This window comes from Acanthochromis polyacanthus, chromosome 5 (genome assembly GCF_021347895.1).
Source record: "Acanthochromis polyacanthus isolate Apoly-LR-REF ecotype Palm Island chromosome 5, KAUST_Apoly_ChrSc, whole genome shotgun sequence".
NCBI classification, from domain to species: Eukaryota; Metazoa; Chordata; class Actinopteri; family Pomacentridae; genus Acanthochromis; species Acanthochromis polyacanthus.
Window position 1 is genome coordinate 33167504 of NC_067117.1, and position 25485 is coordinate 33192988.

The 25485-nt window shown below is 40.8% G+C and overlaps 1 protein-coding gene across 1 annotated transcript in view; it reads right to left on the reverse strand.

Moving 5' to 3' along the window:
- The window catches only part of fer1l4 (fer-1 like family member 4), a 49287-nt gene extending 24351 nt beyond the window's left edge, over positions 1-24936 (reverse strand). The window contains exons 1-25 of the mRNA XM_051948137.1: positions 24824-24936; positions 23567-23611; positions 20666-20830; positions 20518-20578; positions 19526-19657; positions 18811-18873; positions 18614-18698; positions 18372-18540; positions 17488-17665; positions 16904-17090; positions 16669-16748; positions 14824-14949; positions 14657-14723; positions 14252-14355; positions 13725-13833; positions 10864-11071; positions 10189-10321; positions 10010-10110; positions 9833-9920; positions 8597-8713; positions 8365-8517; positions 7639-7837; positions 7410-7534; positions 6273-6407; positions 5562-5735 (exon numbers count right to left, since the gene is read on the reverse strand). Of these exons, the coding sequence (XP_051804097.1) occupies positions 5562-5735; positions 6273-6407; positions 7410-7534; positions 7639-7837; positions 8365-8517; positions 8597-8713; positions 9833-9920; positions 10010-10110; positions 10189-10321; positions 10864-11071; positions 13725-13833; positions 14252-14355; positions 14657-14723; positions 14824-14949; positions 16669-16748; positions 16904-17090; positions 17488-17665; positions 18372-18540; positions 18614-18698; positions 18811-18873; positions 19526-19657; positions 20518-20578; positions 20666-20709 (2838 nt within the window). The 5' untranslated portion in view covers positions 20710-20830; positions 23567-23611; positions 24824-24936. The remainder of the gene's footprint in view (positions 1-5561; positions 5736-6272; positions 6408-7409; positions 7535-7638; positions 7838-8364; positions 8518-8596; positions 8714-9832; positions 9921-10009; positions 10111-10188; positions 10322-10863; positions 11072-13724; positions 13834-14251; positions 14356-14656; positions 14724-14823; positions 14950-16668; positions 16749-16903; positions 17091-17487; positions 17666-18371; positions 18541-18613; positions 18699-18810; positions 18874-19525; positions 19658-20517; positions 20579-20665; positions 20831-23566; positions 23612-24823) is intronic.
- Positions 24937-25485: the final 549 nt, after the last annotated feature.

Consider the following 25485-nt stretch of genomic DNA (forward strand, 5'->3'; position numbering starts at 1 on the left):
TGTGCTATACTTGAACTGAGCACACGAGCAAAACTGCATGAGTCCTCCAGCACTTGCATGTGTCCATTATATGTCGTCTTTGCGCATCTCCTGAACATACCTCTGTGCCTCAGCCGCCGTTTTGAAGAGCTGGACCTTATTATCATATGTGACGCGCAGCATCGCAGGAAAAAGCATCCTGTAGGGAATCCCCAGAGCCCGGAGACCCTTCTTTGCCTCCAGGAATTCTCGTCGCTTTTTTTCCACCGTAGGTGAAAAGTCTTCAAAAAAGTGTATGCGGTTCCCGGCGGCGGAGATCTCACCCATATTCCGTGCGCTCTGCATGATCAGCTGCTTGTCCATGTAGTTATGGAGACGGATGTAAACGATCCTCGGTCTCTCTGACCCCGTCCGGAGTTGCGCCGGGCTGCGGTGACATCTGTCCATCTTAATCCGGTCGTTTTTCACTTTAAGATTCAGAATCTTTGGTATCCACGTCTCGAAGAATTCTTTAGCATTGTCGCCCTCTGTGCGCTCTGGCAGGTTGACGATCTTTATGTTGTTACGTCTGGACCTGTTCTCTTGGTCTTCCAGCCTCTGGATGGTCTCCATCAGGCGTGCCTCGGTGTGTTCAAGTTTAACTAGCAGTTGAGACGCTGTGTCTTCCGTGTCAGAGATTCTTTGTTCTGCGTCCTCCACTCTTCTCTCCAGAACTTTAATGTTCTCACACACAGAGCTTACCGATTTGGCTATCTGGTCGAGTTTAGCGTCTAGAACGGAGCTGAGTTTAACGAACACGCCTTCACTTATCTTCGCCACCAGGCTATCAATTTCCTCACCTTCCGCCATTGTATCAGGGCCCGAGGCTTCTGGCTGCGGCTGAGTTTTTCGTGTTTTCGGTCGTAGAATGCGTTTGTTATCAGGTGTTTTCGCCCAGAGCTCACGCAGTGACATTACTCTCCAGTTTTTGCCACTTTTACAGCGTTAAACTATCCCCGAAATGTTCAAAGTTATATTGGGCCTGGGAGCTCTGTTCAGACGCTCTTACTCTCTCCGCATCACGTGACCCCTCCGTGCAAACTTTTTTGATGATTTTAGTGAACTGCCGTCTATGATCTGCATTGATTTTAACTGTGTAATTATTGCTGGCGACTTTAACATCCATATTGACAATCCTCAGGACAGAGGGACTATAGATCTGTGTAACACTCTTGACAACTTTGGGCTGGTTCAGCATGTAACAGAGGCCACACATGACAAAGGGTATACGTTAGACCTACTTATCTCCAAGGGTCTGAGTATTTCCAATGTTACAGTCTCTGACGTTGGTCTTTCTGATCATTCCTGTGTTTTCTTTGAGAGCACTGTCTCGGTGCAGTCAGCAACTTTCACGGAGGTAACCAAAACACGGTGTATTACTGAAAACACCTCTGAAATATTTAACCAGGCTTTTTCTTCTACACCAGCTCTGTCTGGGGGTTCAGTCGACGAGCTGATAGGTAGTTTTAATGCTAAAATTGTAAACATTATGGATGCCATTGCTCCAACTAAGGTGAAAGTCTGGTAAGAAAAAATCTCCATGGAGAAATGCCACACTGGTCAGAAATGGCAAAAGAGAGTGTCGGAAAGCTGAACGCAGATGGCGAAAATCAAAACTCCAGATTCATTATGACATTTACAAAGAGAAACTGTGCACTTACAATTTACAACTGAGGAATGCAAGACAATCTTATTTCGCAGATATAATCACCAAAAACAGTCACAACACACGAGCCTTATTTGCTGCTGTGGACAGACTAACAAACCCTAGTGTGTCAGTAGCCCCTGAGCTGCATTCTACCAGGGCCTGCAACGACTTTGCATCATTCTTTATAGAGAAAATCCTAAACATTAGACAAGCAGTTAGTGGCCCCACAGCAGGTTCAGGATATGTCCTGTGTCAGCATAAAACCATTTTAAAAACCATGATGTAATTTAATCTTATTAATCACAAAAACCTGGAGGACATTACACATCAACTAAACTCCTCCTCCTGCAGCCTGGATATTCTGCCAACAAGGTTTCTCAAAAAAGTCTCCCAAGTACTGCTGGCGGATCTTTTATGGATTGTGAACTTGTCTCTTATGTCAGGTGTTTTTCCTCAAGCTTTAAAAACTGCTGTGATTAAGCCACTTTTAAAAAAAGAGTAACCTCGACAAGTTACAAATGAATAGCTACAGACCAATCTCTAATCTCCCATTTTTAAGTAAGATCACTGAAAAAGCAGTTTTTCAACAGCTAAACAATTACCTAATAAAAAGTAACAGCTTCAGTGTTTTTCAGTCAGGTTTTCAACAGCACCACAGCACTGAGACGGCTCTCATTAAGGTAATTAATGACATCTGCTTAAACACAGACAGCGGCAGGATGTCGGTCCTCGTCCTGCTGGATCTGAGTTCTGCGTTTGACACAGTCGACCACAATATATTATTTAACCGACTGGAGAACTGGGTGGGACTATCCAGCACAGTACTCAACTGGTTCAAATCTTACCTAAAGAATAGGAATTACTTTGTGTCTATCGGTAACTTCACGTCTGAGCAGACAGTCATTACATGTGGAGTTCCCCAAGGTTCCATTCTGGGGCCTCTTCTGTTTAACATCTACACACGTGGACAAAATTGTTGGTACCCCTCAGTTAAAGAAGGAAAAACCCACAATTCTCACTGAAATCACTTGAAACTCACAAAAGTAACAATTAATAAAAATTTATTGAAAATTAAATAATCAAAAACAGCCATTACTTTTGAATTGTTGATTAACATAATTATTTTTAAAAAAACAAACTAATGAAACAGGCCTGGACAAAAATGATGGTACCTCTATAAAAGATTGAAAACTATTTGACCAGAGTGACATGATTAACTCAGGTGTGTCATTTAATTGACATCACAGGTGTTTCCAAACTCATAATCAGTCAGTCTGCCTATTTAAAGGGAGACAAGTAGTCACCCTGCTGTTTGGTGAAAAGGTGTGTACCACACTGAACATGGACAACAGAAAGCGAAGGAGAGAATTGTCCCAGGACATCCGAAAAAAAATGATAGACAAACATCTTAAAGGTAAAGGCTATAAGACCATCTCTAAACAGCTTGAAGTTCCTGTGACAACAGTGGCTCATATTATTCAGAAGTTCAAGACCCACAGGACAGTAGCCAACCTCCCTGGACGTGGCCGCAAGAGGAAAATTGATGACAAATTGAAGAGACGGATCGTTGGAATTGTATCCAAAGAGCCCAGAGCAACCTCCAAAGAAATTAAAGGTGAACTCCAAGGCCAAGGTACATCAGTGTCAGATCGCACCATTCGTCGTTGTTTGAGCCAAAGTGGACTTCATGGGAGACGACCAAGGAGGACACCACTGCTGAAAAAAACTCATAAAAAAGCCAGACTGGAATTTGCAAAAATGCATGTTGACAAGCCACAAAGCTTCTGGGAGAATGTCCTTTGGACAGATGAGACCAAACTGGAGCTTTTTGGTAAGGCACATCAACTCTATGTTCATAGACTCAAAAACCAAGCATACGAAGAAAAGAACACTGTCCCTACGGTGAAACATGGAGGAGGCTCAGTAATGTTTTGGGGCTGCTTTGCTGCATCTGGCACAGGGTGTCTTGAAAGTGTGCAAGGTACGATGAAATCTGAAGACTATCAAGGCATTCTGGAGAGAAATGTGCTGCCTAGTGTCAGAAAGCTTGGTCTCAGTCGCAGGTCATGGGTCTTCCAACAGGACAACCATCCAAAACACACAGCCAAAAACACCCAAGAATGGCTGAGAGAAAAGCGTTGGACTATTCTAAAGTGGCCTTCTATGAGCCCAGATCTGAATCCCATTGAACATATGTGGAAGGAGCTGAAACATGCCATTTGGAGAAGACACCCATCAAACCTGAGACAACTGGAGCTGTTTGCTCATGAGGAGTGGGCCAAAATACCTGTTGACAGCTGCAGAACGCTCATTGACAAATACAGAAATCGTTTAATTGCAGTGATTGCCTCAAAAGGTTGTGCAACAAAATATTAAGTTATGGGTACCATCATTTTTGTCCAGCCCTATTTCATTAGTTTGTTTTTTTAAATAATTATCTTAATCAACAATTCAAAAGTGATGGCTGATTTTGATTATTTAATTTTCAATACATTTTTATTTATTGTTACTTTTGTGAGTTTCAAGTGATTTCAGTGAGAATTGTGGGTTTTTCCTTCTTTAACTGAGGGGTACCAACAATTTTGTCCACGTGTGTATATGCTCCCACTGGCTCAGATTATTGAAAAGAATAATGTAAGTTACCATAGCTATGCAGATGACACGCAGATCTACATTACAATGTCCCCAGGAGACCATGGCTCTATACAGGTGCTGGGAAAGTGTATTGAACAGATAAATGAGTGGCTGTGTCAAAACTTTCTTCAGTTAAATAAGGACAAAACTGAGGTAATGGTTTTTGGAGCCAAGGAAGGGTGATTAAAGGTGAGCCTAGATCTTCAGTCTCTACAGTTAAAAACTGCAGACCAGGCCAGAAATCTGGGTGTGGTGATGGACTCAGAACTCAGTTTTGGAAAACACATTAAAGCAGTTACAAAGTCGGCTTACTATCACTTAAAAAATATCTCAAGAATTAAAGGGCTGATGTCTCAGCAGGACCTGGAAAAGCTAGTCCATGCATTTATTTTCAGTCGGCTTGATTACTGTAACAGTATCTTTACAGGTCTATTTAAAAAAACACTCAAACAACTGCAGCAGATTCAAAACTCTGCTGCCCGAGTCCTCACTAAAACCAAGAAAAGAGATCATATCACTCCAGCTTTAAAGTCCTTACACTGGCTTCCTGTCACTCAGAGGGTAGATTTTAAAGTCCTGCTGCTGGTCTACAAAGCTTTAAATGGTCTAGGACCAAAATACTTCAGAGACCTCCTGACTCCATATGAACCACCCAGACCACTCAGGTCATCTGGATCAGGTCTTCTAGTAGTTCCTAGAGTAAAAACCAAACACGGAGAAGCTGCATTCAGCTTCTATGCCCCATATATATGGAACAAACTCCCAGAAAACTGTAGATCAGCTGAAACTCTCAGCACATTTAAATCCATTCTTAAGATGTACCTGTTCTCAGCTGCTTTTGATTAAAGTATTTTAAATTATTTTAAATCTTATTTTATGACAGCTACTTTTAACATTTATTTTAACTCTTATTTTATGACAGTTATTTTAAACAGCCCTTGTTTTCTGACTCTTTTTAAAAATCTTTTTACTGTTCTGTTTTTCATTTAATAATTGCCCTTGTTTTCTGACTTCTGACTTTTTACTGTTCTGACCTTTTTGTAATGATTTCATAAATGTTTTCTTTTGTTGTTCTTTTAATAATTGTCATCCTCTGTCTTAATGTCTTTGTAAAGCACTTTGAATCGCCTCGTTGTTGAAATGTGCTATATAAATACATTTGCTTCGCCTTGCCTTTTTTGCCATTTTTTAAGTGCAAACAAAGAGAGACCAGTGTATCGAACCTGACTGACTGACTGACTGACTGACTGACTGATGTCACCTCTCCAAATCTGGAGTAGTCCAGTTCGATGAGTTCGAAGGCACCCAGAAGCTCTCCAGCTGGAATCCTGCCCAAGTTGATGTCATAGAAACGTAGGCGGGGCTTCCTGTAGAACAACTCAACAGGTTTGAATTCAGGCTCGGCGTAAGCTCGACCCAAAGGCTTCGGACTTCCCTGCATGCACACAAAGTAGATAAAAATACAAGCTAATTAAAAACATATGAAGTAAAACATCTGTAGTACGTAGGGACACGTATTAGTGACACAATAACTGTATATGACGATTACTAGAAGTGAAAACAGTCTTAAAATGATCTCGGGCTCTCCGTTCTCAGGGGACTGGACTTCTGAATATCCCGAAGGTCTGTAAAAAGACGGTGGGGGAACGGGCTTTTTCTTTCCGGGCACCTACTATGTGAAACAGTCTGCCTGCTGAAATCAAGCAGGCATCATCCATTAATGTATTTAAAACTAAGCTGAAGACACACTTGTTTTCTCTTACATATGAATCCTAAATTGTTTGTTTTACTGATGTCTTTTTTATTGTTCTGTTTTTATTGTTTTTATTTTTATCTGTTTTTATTTCTGTGTACAGCACTTTGACGGAAAGCGCTTTATAAATAAAGTTATTATTATTATTATTATTATTTAAACATCTGATTAAAACGTGTTCTTTAAATAAATGATTAGAACTGAATCGTTGTGGGTTACCACGGCGTCGTGGTCGTAGATGTTGATGATGACCAGCGGCGGGTCCCTCTGCAGCTCCTCCATGGTTCCCTCCAGTAGAACTCTGTCGAACAGCAAACACTCGCTCCAGGTGGGAGACAGAGTGTCGGACAGCACCTGAACGCAACACACACCTGCAGGTCAGTTTATCGATCTGTAATAATATAACAGCTCCACGATCCTCCTGTTGCCTAAAGAGGACAAACATAACAGAAAATCTGCACTACAAAATCCTACAGATACTTGACTATTTACAGTACATGTTTCCATCCTTGTCTCCTCTCTGCTCTGTGTTAACATTGCCTGCAGTTCAGCTGAAAATTCTCTGAATTTTTATCATGTGACTGTTGTTGCAGCTCAGTCACTGATTGCTGTACTGGCTCTGCAAAGGAGTGCAGAATTTTCAGTTTTTATAGAATGTGGTTTGAGCAATCAGTTTATTTTTGCAATTTTTTTTTAAAAGAGCCACAAACAATAGTGATTTTGAAGATACGGTGCCTTGTGAAAGTATTCGGCCCCCTTGAACTTTTCAACCTTTCGCTACATTTGAGGCTTCAAACATAAAGATATAAAATTGTAATTTTTTGTCAAGAATCAACAACAAGTGGGACACAATCGTGAAGTGGAATGAAATTTATTGGATATTTTAAACTTTTTTAACAAATAAAAAACTGAAAAGTGGGGCGTGCAATATTGGAATGAATGAAAGTGACAAGGTAGCTAAAAAGTACCAGATTTTTTGTCATGCCAGCATCAGTCACTGCTGAGTCACCGACAGCTTCTTAATTGGTCGAGGAAATAAGATTTTTTTTGTTTTGTTTAGTTTTTTTACAGAATCTCATTAGTGCAAGTGACTTTTTGGCAAATTTTAAAATGAGACATGTAAATGAATTTAATGAGATATCCTGATTTTAAGTGTTTTAGACTTGGATAGCTTTTTTAAAAGAACGACATGTCACAGGTGAGTAGTTCAAGGACTGGTGTAATGTTGAAAATTTGAATATTTCTGTGTTTCTGGTTCTAAAAATGGTGTAATTTTAGTGACTTTTAAAACTAAGATGATTTTCAGGCCAGGTTTTGGGTTTCAGAGGATTAATCCAATGGGACAGCTGTACGTACCCTGGTGACCTGACACTGTGTGGAGAAAACCACCTTCGCAAAAGGGTCAGAGAGTCCGTTGTCGTCGGCAGCCAGTAGGCCACGCCCCTGGTACAGGTGACACCGGAGCTGGAAGTACCTGCTGTCTGCAGAGAGAAAGGAAAATGCCCGCCTTCACCTCACCTGGACGACTGAAGCTGACAGTTTAAAACACAACAGAAGAAAAGTCCAGAAACCTCTGCAGACTCACCCTGACAGGACAGACTGACTGGAAGCTTCCTCCTCCCTCCCTCAGAGACCAGCCTCCTCTGGTCCTCCTCCTCCTCGTCGTACACAGGAGTGAACTCCTCTGGTAAAGAGTTCAGGGCCTCTTTACTGTATTTAACCGGGCCGAGCCACAGGTAGACCTCCAGCTTCGCAAAGATCTCACTGGCTGCACCTCCTGGAGACTAGAAGTCATTTAATCATGATTTACTGAGTGGAAAGAAAAGAGGTGGACGTCACTGAGGGCTTATAAGCATGACTGATGATTTCAGAGATAAAGGAATAAGCCCTGTCTGTGGTTTTAGAGACAGGATGCTGGATAAAGACAAAGATCAGAGAGGTGAGGATTCTAGAGGCAGAGCAGCAAACATTAGGTAAATATCAAGCATTGGCTGCAGAGACAAAATGATGAACCTCACAGATGATTTTAGAAATAAAACATGAAGCGTTTTCAGTGATTTTAATGACAGAGGCGATAATTCTGTAAATAAATGTACTTTTTATTTTACATTGGCTTACAGGTTACACTCCTGAGAAAATGCTGAACATGTTGATTCCAGTTTTTCTTTTTGAAAAATAAATAATAAAAAAGACTTTTTCTGATTTCTGTCATGCACAGAAGACATTTCTGAGTTTTCCCTCCTTCTTCATGGTTGTTTCTGTAGAGGTTCAGGACTTTATTCACATTATAGTGAAAAATTAAAAGTGTTACCTTCATGTAGAGGGTGTTGACTCGGCCACAGTCCCGCCCCCTCTGCTCCTCCACCAATGAGAACATGATGGAGTGGGCGGGGATCCTGACGTAAGCCAATCGCTTGTTTCCACTCAGTAACCAGATGAAAGCGTCTGGGATGGTGTTCTGAGGCTGGAGACAGAATGACGGATTAACTTTCAGATAAACTGTATAAACTGTTATGTTTGATGTGTCTGTGGTGACCTCTGACCTCTGAAGCCAGCAGCCGGAGTCTCTTTAACAGTTTTCTGGTGTCGTTCAACCGCTGTTTGGTCGTCCGTCTGGTCATTCTCCGCCGGGCTCGGACCGCCTGACGAGCCAACAGAACCTGGACACAGTCAGACAGCCAGTCAGACAGTTAGAGCTTTGGTGATATTATCAGACAACTTGGTGTTTTCTTTTACACTGTTCTTTAACACTGATAGTTTCATTTGAATTTCATCATTGTGATTAAACAGTTACAGCATCTTCCAAAAGATATGGAATAAAACAGTCTAATGAGTCCATACATCCTATAAAATATGTTTAAAATGATGATTTTTTAAAACTAGGGTTGTCCCATCATGTTATTTGTCTCCAGTCAGCGTCATTTAACATTTAGTCCCAATACGGTATCATTTTCCTACCTAATACTCAGTTAAAGTACATTAAGGTCAGTGGGTTTTGAGCCTCACAGAGTTAACAGTCATTATATTTTTTTCTTTCATATTTGCACATTTTCCAGTAACCAAAGAAAAAAGACAACAACACCTAATTTAGAACAAGAGACTACACACTAAAATGAATTTTTTTTTTCATACTGAAGGTGTAGAAGTTATTTCGGCTTTAAAGAAGAGAATATACAGCATGTCCAACATTTTATATAATGCAAACTTCAAGTATATTAAAGTTACTATAACAACTTGTCAAAAATTACTCAGAATTTATCCACAATGATCAAAACAGGTCCAAAATGACGAAAAACTTGTCCAAAATGATACAAAATGTGTCCAAAAGGACTCAAAACTTGTTCGTAGTGATCGAAGCGTGTCCAAAATGACTCAAAACGTGTCAAAAATGATGCAAAAACTTGTCCACAATTAATCAAATTGTATCCAAAGTGACACAAAACATTCGTACAGGAGGACGCCATCTACAGGCAGTAATTTTTTAAAAATGAAAATTCCATCATTGTTTCTTAAATGGCATGTTTTAAGGTTTCAGTTACTATGAATAAAATATTTTTTCCATCACTCTTGGTTTTATTGGATTGTTAAAAAGTTCCCGTTTTTTCGTGTCACCCTGTATATAAAGTGACATAATGTTCTCCATTACAACCAGAAAAAGAAAACACAGTGTGGCTCCACCTCGAACTACAAAATAAGAAGCAGAAAATAGTGTTCAGGGTGGTCTCGTAGTTATTTCCAAAGCTGTAAATGGTGACAGGTAGAAAGAGAAGAAGACAAACCAAATTCTTCTTGATAAACTCCCTCCTGCATTTGTCCAGTTTGTTGGGACGAAACTGAGATCTCCTTTCTGAGAAACTACTGAACTGTCTGCAGAGAGAAAGAAAGGAGGACATAAATAAGATCGACATTAGGATGAATCACATCAAACTGAACCAATTCTGAACAAGGACACCGACTTGCAGGAGGCCAGAAGCTCCAGCAGAACCTCCACCAGACGCTCCTTCGCTTTACTCCTCGGCCTCCTCAGCAGGATTTCCACCTCGTCCAGACCGATCTCCTGAAAGAGGAGCAGAGAGCAGTGCTGGAGATGGCATATTTTTGTGGGCGCTGAAATTAAAATTCACTGGGCTCTCACCAGTCTGTCGGCCATCTTGCTGAGCCAGTTGGCCTGATAAAGACGGAAGCTGTGATCTTCAAACTGACTCCAGACGAACAGACAAGGCTTTAGTTTCACTGAAGGAGGCTGCAGCTGAAGACACTGGAAGGACCTGAGAACCAGGTGAAGAGACACAAAGAGACAAACAAAGCTTCTCCATTGATAACTGCTGTACTGTACTAAGTCTGAAGCAGCTGTCGTCTGTTTTTCACAGCTTGATGGTGAAAGTAGCTCAGTGTCTGTGGAGTCATTTTAGGAGGACGACCACTGCAGCCCTGATTAGTGCTACTATGACTCCTTCTATACCTCCTGATTACTGCTGACATTGTGGTTCACTGACTTTTTGAAGTCTCAAAGACAGATTATTCAATTTGTCTGTTCAGTTCTTTTCTATGTGGACCATGATGCAGACATAGATACAGCCAATAGTCCATATTCATGCAGTTGTAGGTAGATTCAAAATTACAGATGACCTAAGTTTAATTTCAGTTCAGAATTTTCCTCTAGCAGGGTTAATGTGTCTCTGTATGAGCTAGGTTGATAGTTAGCATTACTTCCTGCTGGGGAATCTAAAGGCATCTTGTTGATTAATCAGGGTTTTGACTCTATGAGCATAGTGTCCTTGTTCCCTGTGAAGATGCAGCTGTTGTTTACCTGTCGTACTCGGTGGGCTGAGGTCTCATAGGAGCAGACACAGATCTGTTCTCAGGTTCAGGATTCTGCACTTCCTGTTTGTCCAGCTCATCCTCTGAGTCCAGCAGACCCTGTGACTCCTCATTCAGATTCTCTTTGCTCTTCCTCAGCTCCTCCTTGCTCTGGCTCCTCTTGGACTTCCCAACCATCACCGCCTTCCCATAATTCCCTACAATAGACGCAACAGTTGTTTGAGTTCAGTTGGTCTGATGTTTGGACTCATTTTGTTTAAAAAGCAGATGTAACATTCTATTTCAAATTCATGTCTCTAAAATGGAGCCAAAACCCAAGTGGCACCTAGATTTGTCTTCCACCACCAGTAAAGTATTACTTAATATGGCCACAACCTGGTATTTCCTTCTCACATCAGCAGTAAGTATCAATTTACAGGATTTGGTTCAATTTCTGGCATATCTGAACCCCAACACCCGCTGGCAGGTTTGAACAGCAATTACACCATTTATCAGAGACAAAAAGTGTAAAAATCAACTTTCCGAAGCTCCTTGTAACTACTCATCAGTGATATGCTGTTAAAACGGAAACATCCGAAAGAAGGTTGATCACAACAATAATCATCTGATTATTCGACTATTCCCATTAATGCTACTTGCAGCTGTCTGTAGTTTCTGTATTCAGGAGAAAAAACACAGTATTTACTTATGACAGTGGTTCTCAAACTTTTTCTGTCATGGCCCCCTTTGGAGGACAAAAAGCTGTGTACAGTATGCAAGGTTAAAATTCATAACTAGCAGGCTCCCCAAGTAACCTGCACAGGTACCTTACAACTGTACATCCATCAGTGCAGCTGGAGGAAAGAATGCCAGCAAATGAATCTGCTACTAATGAAAGTGTCACTTTCGTTGAAAACAACGCATGTAGAAAAAATCCCTTGGTTATGTACTGGACAAATCTGACATTAGAACGCTCTAGTTTAACTCTTTTCAGGTCACCTTTGGTCACACACCTATCTGTTAGTGATGTACGATGTGCAAAAGATGCGGCTCTAAGAGTCGATGCTTTGCAGTGAATCAGAAGAGCCGACTCCCAATGTGGCGATGGGCGTGGGAGAGCTCAGCTGCAGGGGAGAGAGGTGTGGAGGAGAGTGTATGGAAGCAGCGTCAGGTTAATTGACACAGGTGGTATCAGTTAGGCTGACCTGATTACCTCCACAGTAGCAGTCTGGAGCGGAGCATAAAAGACGGGTGGACAGAGAAGAGATGGGGATGGACGAGAGGAGGAACAGAGACAGAACACGAGCTGCTGTGGAGTGAGAGACAGTTGAGACTGCTTATGGGCGAGCTGCTGTGGAGTGGGAGACGAGGAGCGCTACCTCTGGGGACCTGACAGAGGCCGGGAGTATTCACCGGACGAGGTCTGGTGAGGCACCGAGAGAGAGAGACTGTGTGGGTACGGAAGTGGGTGTGAAATAAACTGTGTTACTCCGACAATCTGATGTGGTGTGTGTATTGAGTGGACCCGCGGACAGCAGACTTGTCACACCCAACTTTAACACTGTCCTAGCAGAAACCACTGGATCCTAGATTCAGTGACAACAGAGCTGTTGATGAGACACTTCAGAGAATAAGTGCAACAGCAGCAAATGTACTCCCAGCAGCCTGACACCTCCACCATTAGAAGACCAAGTGGAGGAGGAGCCTCAAACTTCTGCTGTGTGGAGGCTCTTTGATGGAAGAGCTACAGGAGATGATTCAGGAAAATTCCTACAGCTGATGCTTTAATGGAGGTGAGATCATATCTAGAGGAACCCCTCATCCAACCAGCAGATGATCCACTGAGCTGGTGGCAGGTTGAGGTCTTCGTCTTCCTCCACCTGGTGAAGGTGATGGAGAAGAGAAAACGTCTGTTCCATCTGAGAGAATCTTCTCAGAAACATGGCAGATACTTAATGAAAGAAGAAATGGTATCAGCCCTTCAAGCTCAGGCGTCTGATTTTTTTTTTTTTTTTCTGAATGCCAACCTGCACTGAGGACATTTATACTGTTTGAATACCAAGTTTGGTTCTGGTTCTGTTCTGTGGGTTCATGTGCAGAGTTTTGTTCATTTGTTTTCTTGTGCAAAAACTTGATTAAAGTATTAAACAAAAGTAAGATTGCTGTTTTAGTAACAGAACAAATGCACAAAATGAGGCAATTATGAGGCTTCTACTAAAAACACTGAATGCAAAAGGTTTAATCCATACACAAATCATTCATATTTACCAGCTTGGACTAAAATATGAGGCTACAAATAATACTAAATTAGGAACCGTATGGGAGCTGAAAGAACCGGCTCTACTTTGGAAGCCATGCCAAAAGAGCGGGCTCTCTGAAAAGAGCCCAACGTCCCATCACTACTGTCTGAGCACCGCAGCTACCCAGCAGCAGCTAGTGCAACCTGCAATGTGGGGCGTTCAGGGAACATTGGTAAAATGTAGTGTCTATCGATAAGAAAATGTTCAGCAAGTGATGTGTTTCGCCTGTGATAAGGTGCTACCAGTGAAAAAGCTCACCACCACAACCGCCTAGACCTCCAACCAGAGTCTACGAGACAGTTTGTACAAAAGGCTGTGACTGATTATGAGTGATTCTCTAAACTTCTCTATGTTGTTTCACCATAAATGGTAAATCTGAGGAGCCGAAAGGGCCAGCTCTTTTTAGTTAGTCCAGCCATAAGAACTGGGTTCACTACTGATCACAGCAGGTGGAGGAGAATGAATTGAAGACGGTTACCATGACAGCACAGTTTCCTCCCAGTCACTCATGCCCCCGTCAGGATTCTGCGTCCCCTTAGGGGACACGCCCCACACTTTGAGAAACACTGACCTATGGAAAGCTCGAAGCTCATCGGTTTGGTTCCTACAGATGGATCCATCATGGTGACTTCAAACAGAGACGCAAACAGCAGAAAATCCTCCCTCTGCCCGAGGAAACCCTGAAGATGAAAACCAAAGAGAAAATCTGAGAGCTGCAGGTTTTCTACCCAGAAGTTTTCATCTCAACCTTCTTTTGTTTGCTTCAGACTCATTATGCAGTTTTACAGCTATTTACTGTCACCTCTATGCAGATGTCTAAATAATACATTCATAGAAGAACCTGCTGGTTAAAAATTCTGAATGAAAACCAAATAAATATCCAGTATACGCATATAGACATAATAGAATTTCAACTCACTGCCTTAATTCTCACTGTTTCAGGGAGACAGCTAATCTTTAACCATCAGTTCTTCTTTTTCAACATAAATACTGCATAAAACAGATAACTGCTATTTGCTCTTGTATATAACCACCATTATCACAACATAGTTTATTTAATAGTATAATCATGATGGAGGTGATGGTGATCATGCTGACCTCAGGTAGAGGATGGATCTCCTCAATTTCCACAGTAACGGCTTCCGGCACTTCAATTCCTGCCTCGCCTGAGTCGTCGGCCAAAGTACTGGCAGCCTGAGACTCTACAAGGAAACAAACAATGGGATTCATTTATTCCATTACATCCCATAGAAAACTTCTCTGTCTTTTTAGTTACATTTCACGATTTCTGCAAATATGCAAATGAGGTCATATCTCATTAAATATGTGTTGATTAGCACAAACAGAATAAATGTGTATTTTGGATGTTTTATTCTTTCACCCGTCTGAAAGGAGCTGTGTTCTAGAAGCAAAATATTACAGAACCTCAAAACTGACTAATACCTGCAGTGTCTCAAATAAAATTATGATGAAAAAAAATCTATTAAAGTTTATTAGACCGACCTTCATTCTTTCCTTTCTTGTTGCTCTTCTTCTTCCTCAGTCCCAGCTTCCCCAGCGCTCCTTTCACCTTCAAAGACAACAAACTGTCATCCACTGTTTTTGCTGCAGAGGTAACAGCATCCACACTCTGATAAAACTGATAACACAGCTGCTGATAAACTACGTACCTTTCCTACGGCGGCAGAGCCTGTATCCGTGGCGACGGCAGATGGGGAATTGTAAACCTCCATGTTGAGAGCGAGGAGGATTCGACCACGATAGAAAAGTCCTTCACCCAAACCCTCATTCAAAGCCTGCAGAGAAGAGCAAGGAAGGTTAGATTAGTCCACTTTAATCCTGCACAGCCAAGATATTATCACTGTCACTGACTCCAGAAGATTCTTTCAAATATAAAGAACTGTTTTACATTTTGGGCAATACTTTCACATGCTGTCTTGTTGACTTTTAGATGAGAAATCTGATATCACTCTCCTGTCTCTATGTTGCAAAAGTGTGCAGATAATGTCAGATGATTCTAAGCTGTATCATCAATCAATGCCTGCATCCATCCATCCATTCTCTATACACCGCTTTATCCTCACTAGGGTCGCGGGGGGTGCTGGAGCCTATCCCAGCTGACTCAAGAGAAGGCAGGGGACACCCTGGACAGGTCACCAGTCTGTCACAGGCTACATATACAGACACACAATCACGTTCACACCTACGGACAATTTAGAGTGATCAATTAACCTCAGCATATTTTTGGACTGTGGGAGGAAGCCGGAGTACCTGGAGAAAACCCACGCATGCACAGGGAGAACATGCAAACTCCATGCAGAAAGATCCCAGGCCCACCCCGGGATTTGAACCGGGGATCTTCTTGCTGCAAGGCAAAAGTGCTAACCACTATACCACTGTCACTGCCTGCAGTATTTCTAAATTAAACAACACAGTGTTTCCTTTCATAAACAATCAAAAACAAATACTTTAGAAAGACTATATTGAAAAATTCAAACCCAAAAGTAGAAGTTAAAAGCAATAAAAGTGAGTCCAGCTGTGATCACTGAAACTGAAATGAATTCACCTGTACGTTCCAGTCATATCATTCTAAGTGGATGAATGGGGTTCTAAAATTAGCTGTGAGGAGCAGAACTGTATAAGTTTGGACCTATTGGCTGTGTCCATGTCTTCATCATAGCGCCACATGGAAAAAAAAGAATAGAGGAACTGAAAAATCTGACAACATAAACATCAGTGAACCACAGAGTCAGCAGTAACCAGGAGGTATAGAAGGAGTCATAGCAGCACTAATCAGGGCTGCAGTGGTCGTCCTCCTAAAATGACTCCACAGACACTGAACTACTTTCACCATCTAGCTGTGAAAAACAGGCAGCAGCTGCTTCAGACTTGGTTCAGAAGTTATCAATGGAAATCAGAGTTTGTGTGAAGCTCAGTGAAGGACACTTCAGAACATCAACCTCTGTGGACGGAGGACAAGAGGAAAAGTCCTGTTTTGTGTTTGGTACAAAACTTCTAGACTTCCTCTAAAGTTCAGAGCATAAATATTCAGCGCACATTTTTTGATCAGATGAAGGTAAATTAGTTGGGCTCAGATGAAGTCCAACATTTTTGGTGTGATCTTGACCAGTTCTACCACAGTGAATGTTAGTCCTAACAGTGAAGCACAGAGGTAGATAAGATGACTCCCAGTCTGCTGATGTTTCTACACAAAAACAAAGTGGAAACTAGACCTGGACAGTTTATATCCTGACTGGAATCCAACAGAACACTTTTGGGGTGTTTCAAAGGGAAAGTTACAGCAACACAATCCCTCTAACAAAGACCAACTTAAAAAACTGTCAATTTCGGTTTCCTCTATGCTGAGGAGTCTTGAGACTGCATTCAAAAGTAAAGGTAGACATAGAAAATAGTCAATAAGTCGAAGTTGTGAATCTTAGTAACAAAGGGAGAAGGTTCTCAGCAAGAAAGCATGTAATTATTGCCCCTGTTTGGTTTGTTCGAGTCTCGATTACCTGGTGGACGTCTCCGAGGGTGGAGTTCTGGGGAGAACCATAAAGATTAACCCAGCTTGGGCCAAAGGTGGGGTTAAACCCTGCAGAAAAAAGACAAATAGATTGACAACAATCATGTAAAATGGTTTCTATTTAAAAGAGAAAATTTGAGTCATGTCCTACTTGTCCTACTGTTTTTAGTCACTGATCAGAAATAGGGAGAATTTCTATGGCAATATGATCAAATATACCATACCGTTCCTGGTGGGGTCCGAGATCTGCTGCAGGTCCAGGAAGTGCGTTGCCAGGGCGATGTCTCCCATCTTGGTATCATCGAGGACCTGAACTTTGATTCGTTGAGCCAGAGGAGGAAACTGCTCGATGAAGGAGATCTCCTCGTTCCAAATCGGAGAGCTGGTGGCATTGGCGACTGACGTTTCCCCCTGAATACAGACACAGAGGAGGATTAGAAAGGGTTTTTTAAAAAATATTTTCTAGTATTTTTTTCAGAAATGAAGAGAACAATTTATTGTGAATTCAGCTGTATTAAAATAAAAAAAGTCATAAAAATTGTGTAAAAATTGTAAGCTGATCTTGATTTTTCTTCATCAGAGTCTTTTTTAAACTACTAAGAGCATTAATTTGTGTTAAATGTTAACGCACATCATGAAATATCTACTACTCCTTCTAATATTTAACCTTGCTGCTGTAATTATTTGTTTTGTGACTGACTTAGTGGAAATTGAAGCTAATGTTAGATTTATGAGTAATCAACGATGTTCCTGAACCATCAGAAAGTTTGACGCCCATCAACACGTTCATATCTACATATCCAAGTACCTGTTGTCCAGCGAAGGTCACCTTTACGTAGGGATCAATGAATACTGCCCGATCAGTGACGGACATCTTGGCCATCAGCCCTGCCTCCATGGTGGGAAGACCCTCGGCCCTGTAGATCCGGACACGGAAGCGAGCCCACGGTCTCTCAGAAGGCATCCCACGAGGAAGCAGCAGGTTCCTGCAAGAAAAACCCAAACTCAGAAAGCAAAAACTTAAGTATGGTATGACACCACACAAACTAATTCTAATTTTTTTAACTCAGATGATGTTACCAAACCTTCACATGAGAGATGTTTTGGTAGTGCACTTTCCATTGAGTCATTTTGGGACGACGACCACTACAGCTCTGATAAGTGGTAGTCAGCCTTCTTCCCCACTTATTTTGTTTTAAAAAGAAAAATGTAAAAAAAAAAATTCCACAATAAAGTCAAACTATTTAGAATATAATAACATTTTTTAGGCTACAGCTATAATGACCTTGAGGGAAAAAATGACATAATATTTCATGTAAAGCACTAATTTGTTTACTTGTCAGAAAAAGCCATATGTTGGATCTGGCAAAGTAATATTTTCTGTTCCAGAGGAAAAACCTTCAGTCTGGAACTTCAGCAACATATTAGAGCTGGATTTGCCCCAATATCTTTTAAACAGATAGCAATGGTTAGGTTTCTATGTGTCAGAGTGGCCCAATATAATATTTGGAGTTCCTCAGGGCTCAATCCTGGGTCCTCTTATTAAACATTTACGTGCCTGTTTAAGAAAGTTCTGTAGAAGAATAAACCTAAATTGATCACAAATATACACATATTTTACGTAGTTTGTTTTTATAGGCCGACAATTGATGTAAAGAAAAATTCTGATTTTCACATTGCGTTTTTACTGACTTTTCTATGTCCTCGCTGGCTCCAGATGAGGATGTCGGTGGCAGACTGGGCATGCTCAGAGAGTCTCCCTTCATCAGCACATTGAGGCTGGCCTTGACGTAGCCTTTGATCCCAGATCGGGTGTCTGCCGGGTCGGTTAGTGGAGCCCACTTCTGATAGAATCGGTGGTCTACAGAGGCAGAGATGTCAGTGAGTACTGCAGTATTTAGACCAGAATACTGCAGTGGGAACAGTACTGGTACCTGGCTGGTTGTACACGGTGGCGATGTCAATCTTAAAGGTTCCAATGTGGGTCAAGAGGAAGGCCAGAGTCCGTCTGTGGAACACCTGACAGGAAACAACATCACAGGTGTTTAGTTTGGCCACACCCTCCGCATCTGTTGCCCTGGTAATAGTAATAAAAATTTTAAAAAGAAATATAAAAACAAGTAGAATTGACCTTTATCTCTATGACTTTATCCAAGAAAATCTGTGAAGCCTCTTGAAATTCAAATTGGAAGTTCTGAAATAGAAGATGAGAAGAGTTAAACATTTCTACTGTATTCTATTGTACTGTCCTATACTCTGCTGTACTACAGTAATAAACTGTATTTTATTGTATTTTGTTGTATTCACACATACTTTACCATACTGCACTGTACTCCAGTGAATTATAATGAATTGCTCTGACCTGCACTTTATTTTTCTGTACTCTACTTTATTGCATTCTACTATGTTGTACATTCCAGTATTCTACTGCACTCTCCTTTACTTTATGGGACTCTACTGTATCAAACTCTAATGATCTTTCCTGTATCCTACTGTACTCAATTGTACCACTGGCTCGTGCTGAATTTTACTATATTGTGCAATGCTCTACTGCATTGTACTCTAAACTGTGTTCCACTACACTGTACAGAACTGCACTGCAATGTACAATGATGTATTCTGCCGAAATCTACTTCTTTACCATAATTTACTTCATTCCAGTGTATTCTACTGCAGTATACTGTATGCCACTTTACTGTACTCTGCTTTCATGTATTTTTCTGCACTGCACTATATTCTCACTGCATTAAACTGTATTCTACTGCATTCCACTGTGTTCTACTGTGTTCTATTGTGTTCTACTGCATTCTGTTGTGTTCTCCTGTGTTCTCTCCACTCTGCTGTACCTCGTTGTAGAACGGGCAGTTGGTGGATTTCTGCGTCGCCGTGTGTTTTTTCTGACCTCCCACTCTGACGAACACTGCAGGGTTGATGTTGACTCCAACCAGCTTCTGAGCTTCCAAGATGTTCACATTCACCTGCATACACACAGTCAATATCCTTCCTGATTTAGAAGGCAAGAAAATACCTGTAATATGTAATGTCATAAATATCCAGTGTTTTTATTGAAAGTATCTGTTTTAGCACGTTGTGTCAGTGATTAAACCAAAAAAATGAAAATTGCCGGTTGGACAGCTAATTAATGAGCTGAAACGCTATAAAGTTCTGTACACACTGCATTATTAACATAAAGGTATCAATAGTAGATACCCAATGTTAGAATTTTCTTAAAACTAAAGTTACAATAACCTTGAAGGGAGAAGAATATTATATATCACTTAACTACTAACAGATGGAGTGACACAGTATTTGGAGTTCCTCAAGGCTCGATCCTGGGTCGTATTTTGATTAACATTCCCTTTTTCATTTGATGCATTATTAACATAAATATACCAGTATTCGATACAAAATATTAGAAGATTTTTATTTAAATGAACATTTTAAAACTAAAGTTGTAAGAAAAGTTGAGTGGGGAAAAAACTTAATATTTCACGTAAACTTCTAAGAGGTTGTTGATAAAGGCATGTGCAGGATCAGATGAAGTAATAATTTCTGTCTTGAGTAAAATAATATTTTAGTCATGAACTTCAACATATTACAGCTGTATTATCCTTAATATTATTTAAAACGTTAGAAATGGTTAGTTTCCTGTGCATTCAAGTTGGATCAGCACATTATTTGGAGTTCCTCAGGGCTCAATCCTGGGTTCTGTTTAATTTAACATTCCCCCTGTCATTCGATGCATTATTAACTTAAGGACACTGGTTATATAGGTGCTTTAATTAAAGGGAGCATCAGGAGAGGCAGAAATCTAAATGTAGTGGATAAATGAAGTTACCTGGAAGCTCTGGACTCTGGGCATCGCTGCTACAGCACATCTGGACAGCGGCTTGCAGCGACTACAACACAAAACCAGCAGACAGGAGATCAATGTTACTGCGCACGGGTGAGTTACAGGTGAACTGACAGGCAGGTGACCAGCTGACCTCAGAAGAGGAGTGAAGGTGATGTCAGAAACCTCCATGTCCATCAGGTCATCATCATAATCGTCATCGTCGTCATCTTCATCTTCATCTCCCGTCCGGACCAGACTCTGTCCCAGACGTCGAGCTTCTCTGTCACGTTGATCTGGACGGCCGAGAGTCTGCAGACTGATGGAGAAACACAACGATGTAGGATTTGTTCTCTTTTTCGTTCCGTTTTATGTGAAATGTATTTGAGTAATTGACTAATGAATGATGTACAGGTCAGAGCAGATGAGTGGTGACAGAAATTTTTCAGATGTTGAAAGGCTCCTAAATTTTAGTATGTCCAACGAACAACTACAAATTTCTTCTTGCTCCTAAAAAACAATTATTGTTGACTCATAAGTATGTGTTCTTACATCCAAATGACCACAGAATTACTGCTGTTCCCACCAGTGGCGGTTTTTTGCACAAACCAACTAGGCGGCCGCCTAGGGCGGCAAACTCAAGGGGGCGGCAAGATGAAGCGGAAAAAAAATCATTAAATACAATTCCCTTCATAAGCACGCAGCTAAGTAAGCATCCATTCACACTCTGATGGTGTTACGTTACATAACAAATGGTGCTCTCTTCAGGTCAAGACTCAGAGGTGCGCCCTCTGCTAACAAATGGACAGTGGAATATACCAAATCAGGAAAGGCGAGAGGGGTGCGAGTTTACCGGTGACCGGGCGCGACAGACTGACGCAGGTTAATTGGTGGCTGTACTAATTCAAAGCCTTAGTAAGAGCCCACTTAGTAGCTACATATCAGACTACTTCGAAAAAGCTTTTTTCACACATTCCACCTAACAAAAAGGAAAAAAAGCTATTCTCACACATACACCGTTGTTTCCAATTACAGACAATAAGATGTTCGTTATTTGGTACAGTCCGCCTCCTGACTGATGTGATGCAATGCTGCCGCAAAACAGTGAATCCGTGTCATCGAAAGACGCTAATGTGTAGTTTGTTCTTGCAAAATGAAAAGGTCAAAACCCTCAGGGGCCCAGTTCAGAAAAAAGAACAAGAGAAATGTGAGAAGGGTAAAGGTAGGGTATATTGTGAACACTGTCATTATGCAAATTGCTTTAAAAAAAAGTTTTCAAGCACAATTCACCGCTCAACCATGTCACAAGATCGGCTTTCTGGTTTGGCAGTGATAAGCATTTACCACACCATTGCTGAGAAACTAACATATGACTAGATAACTGATGACTTTGCTCACATTAAGGCAAGACGAAAACATTTTTAGATACAGTTCAACTACTGTACTTGGTTCTATTTGTTGTTTTAATACTTGAAAACACCCTTATGTTTGCTTTAGACATTGAGATAAGTGAAGTGTGGTGATTTTCTTATTTTCAAAGAGTGTATTTAACTTGTAATTGCTTACAGTATTTATTATATTTATTATTGTCAAAATATTAGTTTTGCACTAAAGTACAAGTAATATAAAACATAATAAATATATTGTTCTTTTCGCTTTAAAAGCTTTTTTCTATTATTTTGAGGGGAGGGGTGTGGGTGTGTGTGTGTGTGTGTGTGTGTGTGTGTGTGTGTGTGTGTGTGTGTGTGTTGGGGGGGGGGGGGGGGGGGGCGTCAGCAAGGTACTTGCCTAGGGAGTCAATAAGGCTAGAACCACCACTGGTTCCCACCAGAAGAAAAGGTGCGAAGAGTTCCAGACAGGGAGGAGGTGGAGGTGATGGACGGATCAACAAAACATTTGACTTTAATGTGCTAAGGTGACTGTTTGTTTTATTCAAACTAGTCTCACTTTTCTAGTACGTTCTGTAAGAAGGAGCAAAGTTGGAAGCTAAAGCTTTCGATTTCTAAAGCTTTCGATTTATAAGTAGATCTCAGTTCCATCTCTCATCTATGGCCATGAGATCTGTATAGAGATCTAAAGAATGAGATACAAGCAGCTGAAATTAGTTTCCTCTGGAGGGTGTTCAGCCTTAAAGAAAGAGTTGGATGATTCGGGGTAAGCTCTACAGACTTGTGATACTTTGGAGATATTTAAGCTTCTATTTCTTTTTTACACCAGCATCAGTAATCAGTACTGGTTCAACGAAGGCTACGTTCAGACTGCAGGGCTTAATGCTCAATTACGATTTTTTTTGTGAAATCCGATTTTTTTGCGAATTCGTTCACATTTCCAATTAAATGCAACTTGTATGTGTTCTCCTGTGTGAACCTCACACGACCCAAAAGGTTCCCGCACGCGCAGAAGACGACACAACAACGACACACGCAGAGAGTGTGTTCAGTGTTTACGGAAGTAAACATGGACGCTAACAGCATATTTCTAACTTAATCATTTTAAGGAGAAGGTCAAGAAGGAAGAGAGCCAGGATTTTGGCCATGGCATTTTGCGGGGCAGTGGCAGCAACGTCTGTCCAGAGAACTCTGTGGGTGCGGAGTCGCAGCCAGGAGTGGTGGGATAGTGATGTGAGAGGCTTCACAGATGCGGACTTCATTCAGAATTTTCGAATGACAAGGGCGACCTTTAAGTACATATGTGAGCGCCTCTTTTTAACACTCTCATGGCAAGACACACGTCTTCGGGCTGCCGAAGACGTGTTTTGCTTGAACGCAGAATAGTGACGTTTGTCGTGTACCAGTGATGTATAGGTCGGATAAATGTGACCTGACTGTTCAGACTGAAGTCGCATGGCAAAAGATCCGACACGTATCGGAATTAGGACCACATATCCATGTGGCCTGGGTCACATTTGAAAAAATCGGATCTGTGTCGTTTAGACTGTCATGAAAAGATCAGATACAGGTCGCATAGGGGCAAAAAAATTGGATTTGGGTCACTTGAGCCTGCAGTGTGAACGTAGCCTAAGAGAATTAACGTCTAAATCTGTGTAAATTCTCACCTTGTAGGATCATCGAATCCTTCATTCCTGATGACCAGAGCTGAACTGAGGATAGACGAAGAAGAAACACAAACGGAAATCAGAGAAAAGAACAAATTTTCCTCTTCTGGTTTAATTCTCTGTAAAATCTCTTTTCACAGAGATGTGCTAGCAGTTTCTCTCTGTTTCTGGTCTTTGTACTAAGCTAGGCTAAAGACATCCTGCAGGGCTCGGTTCCACAAAGACAGACTTTAACGATGGCTCCCATTAAAATAATGTTGACCCTTTTAGCAGGAAATCTGTCTGGTCATCGACAGTCTTACATAGAACCTAAATAATTCTAGCTAAATAATGAGTTTTTAATTGTCTGAAACCCCAAAAAAAGTAACTGTAGGTCTTAAAAAAGGCCCAAATTACACCACTCATTTGCCAGAAATGAGAGTTTCTGAAGAAAAAGCTGAAGTTTAGTTTGTTGCTTCCAGTTGTTTGTAGGAATCTCTCCTCTGTTAGTTGTAGTTAAATTTTCATCACACAGACACAATTTTCCCTGTTTAGGAAATTAAATAAAGTAGTTTGTTGTTCATTTTATTTTTTTTATTATGACTGGATGTTCTCTCTAATATGGTAGTGTCTCACATTCACTGTGATGCTTATATTTTAATGAAACCATAAAGAACATTAAAGTTTGAATGACAGAATACATCACTTTTTATTTGGTTGAGTTATATTTTTTAAATCCTAATATGTAAATTATTGTGGTATAATCACACTACAAGGTCTTAACTGTAATGTTTAGCCTCGTTAGGTTACCTTTATAATGACAATAATAATCCTTTTTGTTGGAAAGAATTCTTTCTTAAATGTTATGGATAAAAACTTGATTGGACTTTAGTATTGTATCTTGTTTTGTTGCATGTTTATGATTTTATTCATTCATTTAATTTGTTTTCTAGTTGGAAATTTGTCTGTTTTCATAACATACGATACAAATAGTTAATTCTATTATCATTTTAACATACTGATTAATTTTCTGAAGAGAGTTTTAGGAAAAACACAAATTGAGAGCCATGTTTTGCATTTTTTGTCATTCGGTTTTGCTGATTGTTGCTGTTAAAACTGTGTAAATTTTAATCTGGTCGAAGACGAAAGCCCAGTTTAAAACATGTTTGTGAAGACGTGAATCTTCTCATCAGACTCTGAGGGAAGCAGAGGAATAAAATAAACATTTCAATGCTGCTATATTAACGTTCAGTTTCAGTGAAAAGGCGACGATCTTACTCATCCTTGTCTTCGATGGACAGGAAGTCTAGTCCCTCCCATTGTCCAGCTGTTCCCTCCACTGGATGGAAGCGAACGTCCAGCTCGATGTAGATCTGCAGGAAAGCAGACAGATGTCACCAAACATCAGGACTCTTCTTCTATACAACAGTGTGTGTTTGTGCGTCCTCACATCTGTCAGGCTGTAGTTTGCATCAGCGAGCGGTTCCCGTAGCAACAGCCTCCCGGAGGTGACAACATGCTGCAGACTGATGACCAGCTGACCGAGGAGCCTGCCAACATAAACACTGTTATTGTGGCTGGTTTATTTGTGCATCTGTGTGTATAGATTGCGTATCTCTGTGAGAACGAACACTTGTTTTAGAGTTCAAGTTAGAATCATGTGAAGGTTGTTTTATTCAACTTCAGCTTTGCTTTTAAATGAGGTTTACAATCAAATATTTCCAAAAGAACAGAACGCCGTGGTGGTATTTCAAATGCATAATTCAGTTAAATTTAAATAAAGTTTTATTTATATGGCATCAATTCACAACATATGTCATCTAAAGGCAGCTCACAGTCAGATGTTTATAACCAACTTTAACCTTCTTTAACCTTGTGTCAAAGTTTTCTCCAAGTCAGTGCAGAGAAGACTAAAGTGATTGTATAGATCAGTGCTCACT